Genomic DNA, 7,185 nt, shown 5'->3' on the forward strand with positions numbered 1-7,185 from the left:
TGCCATTCTGTTGTGGGCATATTCAGCGGAGGAGCTGTGGTGGGCTGCGACTGCTCTTGCTGATGATTTCTTTCGCTTTTGAGGTTTAGATGGAGGTGAAAAGGAAAGAGATGTTGATGATGATGATGACGGTGAGGATCCAGATCCTTCTTGTTTTCTTCCTCCAGGTTTAATGGGTTTCTTCAGAATCTTGTTTCTCTTTCTCCTCTTCTTGTTTTTGTTGAAGAAAGGATTTGTGATGCTGGTTCTGTTCTTCTTCTTGTTGTTGGGCTCTATCGCCATCAAACTGTAAGAATTCCATCACAAATGGCTACCAATGACTGTGAAGAAGATGCTAACCACAAACAAAACATACGGGACTACCTAGTCCCGTATGTTTTGGTTTTGGTTGTTTTTTAATCCGCGATTAGTGCACACTAAACATACAGGACTACTAGTCCCGTATGTTTCGAGCATGCTGTTTTTTAAAAACGATCTCTTTGTGGCATGTTGGCAAAAAAGATGTCATTTTTGCTAAATAATTAGCAAAACGGTCGATTTTGCTAATTATTTAGCAAAAAAAATTCCTTTTTTAGAAAAAACCCATCTTGATATATGTAAGTAGGTGAAAGAACTCAAATAAAAAATTTATAAAAAAACTTTTTCATGAATACTTAATCGTTTCAACACATGCACCCATTGTTGATTGATTAAAAAATTTTATTGCTAGTAATAATTTTATACCCTCATTTTCCCATAATTTTTAAATAATTTTATTTGCTACTAAGTGTTTTTAATGCATTTTAGGAAATAAAAATTTAAATAAATAAGAGTTCAAATAAATATTATCTCAAGCCCAAAAACACCTTAATTGAAGATTAATTGAAGCCCAAAAGAAGCTTAAGACCAAAGACCCAATAGGAAAAGAAATCAAGTAAAATTAATATTCAGGATGGTCAACCGCAAAGAAAAGACATTAACTCCCAATCCTAAAAGCAACATCTAACATATTATATATGAAAATCACCTATTTCGATGATACGGAGTCATCCAAATTAACAGATTTTAGAAATTCCATCAACAATATTAGGCTTTGGTAGAAATTTGAATTTAATCATCATATATTCAATTATTTAAAGGCTAAATCAAATCCTATGAAGTCGAGCATTCAAGAGAAGCTCAAGAGCTTCAAAGATATTAAATACAAGAGAAATAAAACCCTCAAAAACTCATCTATAAAGTCTTGGAGAGCAAAAAAAGACTAAAAAGGTGTAGATTGTTTAGAGAGATCCTATACTTGTGAGGGTTACTTAAAGATCAAGTTAAATTTAAAGGTTATGAGAGATTATTATAACCTATAAATAGGGGGATAGAATGAGGATGAGAGAGGTAAAATTTTTTGCAAATCCTCTTTTTGGGAAAGGAGGGCTACCCTTTGAAAAGGCTTTCCAAATATTGTAAAATTTTAATTTTGCAATAAAAATAAAAATTATTTTTCCACTTTAAATTTCTTCTTCTTCTCGTGTCAATGAATACTTGAAGATTTTTCGATTGTCTACACAACGGGCCAACTCCTTGCAATGTGAGTTTTCTTTTTTTAGTCTTTAAATTTTCTTGTTTAATTAGAATTACATGTTTAGGGAATAGTTTAGATTTAATTCATGCTTTTCTTTGCTTGTTTAATTTTCATGCTTAGTTTTTCTTGTTTAATTTAGGAGTAGATTTAATTCCATGCTTAGATAATTAGTTTATTTTCTTGCTTTTATTTACTTTTATAATTAGATTCTTTTCTTACCTTTTTATTCATGCTTTTTTTAATTGCTCATAAGTTTGGCTTTAATAAAATGCATGGCCAAAATTCTTAGGATAATTACGATAAGAGGAATCTAGTATAACTTATTTATTAGAATTAAAATTGCTCTCTTTTATGCCTTAATTATTTATGTAGAGATTAATCAATTAAAATGTCGATATTCTAATTTGATATGTTACCCTTTCTTTAAGTAGTTTGATAATTTATTCTTATTAGTATAATAATATTCTTGGATTATTTTTTTAATTCAATACCTATGGATAAATTTCAATTTTATTTTTAGAATCTATTTTGATAATATATGCCTTCTTCAATTAGATCGATAGTGTCTTTTTTTAATTTTAAAAACATGAAAAAAAGAGTAATTTTTAGATCTAATAAATAGTTATCTAGCGAAATCTATCCTAATTACCTAGTTTAATTCTCTTGCTCCTTTCTCTCTTTTAGTCCCTAATTTTATTAGTTTTCATCTTTTCTTTAGCTTTCACATTTTCTTTCTATTAACTTTTAACTCTCCATTTTCCTACCCCTTGTTCTTATTTTTCTTTCTTTTTACATTTTTGTTTTCTTTCCTCTTTTCTCTTTTCTTATATTTAGTTCAATTCTCTTTTCTCTCCCTCTTTCTAGTTTTTATTTGCTTTTCCTTAACAAAAATCCATAAACCCACTTTCAACCCCTTTTCATAAAAAAAAAATTCAAAAATAAAAATTCCAATTTAAAATTTCAAAAACCTCCTCTTTGTGGTTCGACAGATTTTATACTATAACTTGGTTGTGCACTTGCAACGCACACATTTCTAACACAAAATTGATTCAACATGTTTCACTCTTGTGAAGTTTCTTTTTAAAAATGTATTGGTTGTAGTCGGTTTTTCCATAACCACAAACTACAAATTATAAACCTTTTGAAGATATGACAAATTGACGATATACTATAATTTATACCATTGAACTTCTTTTATAAAATAATAACAAGAAATGAAGCAATTTTAACTATCACATTTATAAAATAGTTGTAGAACTACGCCAACGTAGAGAACTCATTTCACACATCTACTTAATTTAAAACTTCTTGAAATTACAAGAAATTTACTTCACAATTCCATCACAAAGTGTAAACCAACATGAAAATACAAACATCATTTCACAGTTCTACTATTAAATGCAAAAGTATATGGAAATTGAAACCTTATTTCTTTATTCTACACGAAATATAGAGAAAAACACAAAAACATGATGTATGTGTTTTTACTAAAATCCACTAATTTTAAACTTGAGTTTGGTGAATTTTGGTGTTAATTTTGGTTGATTTGGTAATTACTAATTACTTGTCCCTAGTTAACCACTATGCAATGATGGTTAACAATTTGAGTGGCAAATAACTAAATATAACAAAGGGGCTAATTTCAATATTCTACAAAGATTTGAAGGACTTATTTCCAATATGAAAAATTTGGGGTAATTAATTTCAAAAATGAATAATGTGGGGGACTAATATAGGAAATAACCAAATGCATATACGTTATCTTTGTAAAAAGCTAGGGTACCATGGCCACGCTGGCCCCTGGCTCGTAACATTGCTCTCAAAAGAATAATCTTGGACTCCTCCTTGACAGATATATGTATTATAAAAAACATATAAATGATATAGAAATTTTATTCATAGCACGTGAAATAAAAATAGCATTGATCTCACGTAAATTATTATTATATATACATGTATGTGTAGCCATGTCCCCGTACACTACCTTTCACAAATTTGTCATGTCCTATACACGTACATGCACCTGTAGTCATATCCATGTAACTTAATTATTAATAGTCGATGATCCTACTATTTGTTTAACCAAGAGATTTGAGGGATCCTTAATTTACTTGATTAATGTGCTATTGTGCTAAATTTACTACAAGCAGTCGTCTCGCCTCAATATGAAGTCCTTATTCCTTAACAACTTCTTATGGGCTAAATTACCAGATTGGTATTTCAAATAGACCCCTTTTACTAATAAGAGATTTTAAATAGGCAACTCTATATTAAGGCATTTTAAATGAGACAAATGTGCAACAAAACCCAAATTTTCGTCAGCAGCTAATTTTCTAGCGAGGAACCATTACTTTTTGTTGAAAAAACTATTTCTACCCTCTTGACCTGTCAAAATTATTGAATCTACACCTAATCTTCATAATGTGGCAAAAGAGAAGGTATCTATGTGAAATTGACCCTTTACGAAGCTTTCTCTTTCCTATCCACACTATATCTTGGGTTCTGGATAAGTGAGGGTTGAGGAGGAGCTTTTAAAGGGGAGAACTAGGGAGGGAAAGGAGAGGGAGTTAGGGCGGAGAGGGCGAGAATGTGGAGGCACTAATGATAATGATTAGGAGAAAGGAAGAAGAAGATGAGTGGATAGGAAAAATGAAGATTTTTAAAGGATCGGTTTCATATAAACCCTCTATCTTTAAGTGTAAATTCAATAGGTTTGAAAGAAGTAATTTCTCCAGCCAAAAAACACTTCCTTGCCGAAAAATTAGGCGCTGATGAAAATTTAGGTCTTGTTGTACCTTTGACTCATTTAAAATGCCTTATTGTAGAGTTGACTCTTTAAAATGCCTTACTAGTAAAAGGTGTCTAATTAAAAACCAACCTGGTAATTTATCCATGTTTTATGAGAATAAAAAGGATATCAATATGAAGTCATTTACAACTCTTGACAAAATTTTTATGCATTGCTATCAAAAGACTATGACATATAACTCAACTTCGTGAGAGAACAATTATAACCTAGAACTAAACTTGTTCGAAGGTAATATATGTTTTCCTTGTTAGCTTGGTTTTTGAAGCACAATCATTATCTTCTCACTGACATACAAGCTCTAGATTTCCCTCTAAATCCTAGAATGTTCTTAATAGTCTCATGTTAACTATTAACAACATAAATTAGTATGATCACCTCACCCAGATTGAAAGGTATTGAATGATCTTACTCTCAATTTCCATTCATAAACTAAATACTCTTTACAACATCAATTACACTTTCCTAATATCAATTACACTTTCCTAATCTAAACACTACTAAAACATAATCAAAGAAAACAAAAGCATCTAATAACTAAAATACAGGATCCTCAGAGCAGATCAAAGATATTAAAAAAAAAAGTTGGCTTCTCAGACATCAATTATATAGATATATGCTCATGCAGTAAATAACTAAAATTTTACCAAAAACACTACTTCAAAACTAAATTCCCTTTAGCAAAGTAGAAAATTACAGTAAACAAATTAAAACCAGCAAAAATCTCAAAATCGAGGATCAAACCTTGTAGAACGCACCAAATCCCTCGTTTGCAAGCATATTCTTAGTGACCTGAGCCGCCGATCCCTGCCCTAACTGGATCCTCACCTGCCAAAACCAAATCCGAACCCTAATCAGCTCAAATTTCGAAGATCTCGACCTCAAAACCTCTCAAAACCCTAAGACAACCTGGAAACAAGAGAATCAAGAGTCTATCACCGACCTTGACCATGTCGATAGGCTGGATGACACAAGTAGCGAGCATTCCCGATGCTCCGCCATTGACGAAGGGCTTGACGGTGGTCCAAACTCCGGTGGCCTTCGACTTGGAATCGCTCATTTTGGTCGAGGTTGAAGAGAGGGAAAGAGAATTGAGGGGGAGAGAGAGAGAGAGGAGAGATTTGAGGGCGAAAAGCCTAGAGAGGGGGGGTTTTATACGAGGCGGAGACCTCGCTGGAACCGCCCGCAGCTGTGACCAGTGTGAGGCTGTGAGCTGAGGCTGAGCTCAGAAGTCCATGACTGGCGCTGTTTTTGGGGAGAGAATTTTGCAGGGAAGTCCAGTTTCGAGGTGTATTTATGTTCACCGACTTGGGGTGCTTACTTGTGCAATTATATCAATTTACTAACAGAAAGTATCTCCGTATATTTGCAATTTATTGAATAAATTTTTCGAAAGTGAGGAGAGGGGGAAAAGGCCTTTTCGCTCGAGACAGATTTAACTTCAGCTGAGGAGAGAAAATTATCTTTTGAATAATAGAGACCTCAAAACTTCAATTGGCGAAGTTTATCAGTGAAATTAGAACTTGAGTGATAATAAGTGAAAATATCGACGTTACAAAAAGAAAAAAAAAAAGACGAATCTACAACATATTGAAAGTTAGAACACTCCACATGGAAGTATGATTTTTTGCACCATGCTTCATGCATTATGAGCTCTCAAAAATAGCCATACTACTTCCTTGTAGGGCTCGGAGCACCCACATGTATATGCAACGCAGGCATATCCTTTTGGTAAATGATAATTGAGATGCAATTTATAATTTTGAGGATGGTATTCAAGATATATTTCTTCTATTATGAGTAACTAATGTGCACTATGTGCAAAACACGACACCCTATTTTTTAAGCACCGTATTTTAAATTTGCCCCCATCTAAGTTTTAATATATTTAATTTAATTATTATTTGCTTAAAATTATAGATCATATCTACTCCTCTATACTTAAAGAATGATCTAAGTTTTAATACATTTGATTTAGAAATCATATCTACTACTCTATATTTAAAGAAGAATCTAAGTTTTAATACATTTTATTACTTTACTGTTTATAATACAGTAAATTACTGTAGCATAAATAGTAACTTCAAGTATGAAGGAGCAGATTTGATTTACTGTTTATGCTACAGTAAATTACCGTAGTATAAACAACAACTTCGGGTGCAGAGGGCCAGATTTGATTTACTGTTCATATTACAGTTATTTACTGTAACATGAATAGTGTTCTTTGAATTCTCCCTTAAATATAAAGGAGTAGATTACAATTTGGGTCTAAGATACATAATATTTTAGATTGTCATTAGATAAGAATATTATCTTCTCATTATTGTGACTCCGGAAAGATGAAGGTTAATATGTGAGCTACCATCTGGCATTAATGAAAGAGCAAGATGTAAATTTCTTGTTTTTTCTTTTCCTAAAACCACTTTAAAACTAGAGTAGTTATCTAGAAACTATTTTTCAATTTCAGTTTATACATAAACCACCTTTAAAGTGCACTTTTATTACAAACAATTGCCTTCCATTCAAAATCTTCACTAAAAATCCAAGATTACCCTTTAACAACTCATATTTATGGCGTATGAGTTACTTTTTTTCAGTATATAGGTCTCCTTAGGATACAACTTGTGTATTTTGAACTTAAACTTTTTAAAGTCTATTTTTAATCTTTTTAGTGAAATTCTAACTATCAATTTGATGACTACAACAAAAACTCACTTTAAGGGTGGTTGATGTATAATTACCCTATTTTAAAGATGGTTTATAGGAAAATGAACCCTAAGGTGCCATTTGACAAGAGTTTAAGAGAGGGGAGTTAATGAGAAGG

The 7,185-nt window shown here is 31.9% G+C and overlaps 1 protein-coding gene across 1 annotated transcript in view; it reads right to left on the minus strand.

The window, feature by feature from the left end:
- Positions 1-5,623, minus strand: part of LOC109823906 (mitochondrial dicarboxylate/tricarboxylate transporter DTC) — a 13,274-nt gene extending 7,651 nt beyond the window's left edge. Inside the window, exons 1-2 of the mRNA XM_020390357.1 lie at positions 5,305-5,623; positions 5,106-5,189 (exon numbers count right to left, since the gene is read on the minus strand). Of these exons, the coding sequence (XP_020245946.1) occupies positions 5,106-5,189; positions 5,305-5,421 (201 nt within the window). The 5' untranslated portion in view covers positions 5,422-5,623. The remainder of the gene's footprint in view (positions 1-5,105; positions 5,190-5,304) is intronic.

Source organism: Asparagus officinalis, chromosome 1 (genome assembly GCF_001876935.1).
Source record: "Asparagus officinalis chromosome 1, Aspof.V1, whole genome shotgun sequence".
Classification (NCBI taxonomy): Eukaryota; Viridiplantae; Streptophyta; class Magnoliopsida; order Asparagales; family Asparagaceae; genus Asparagus; species Asparagus officinalis.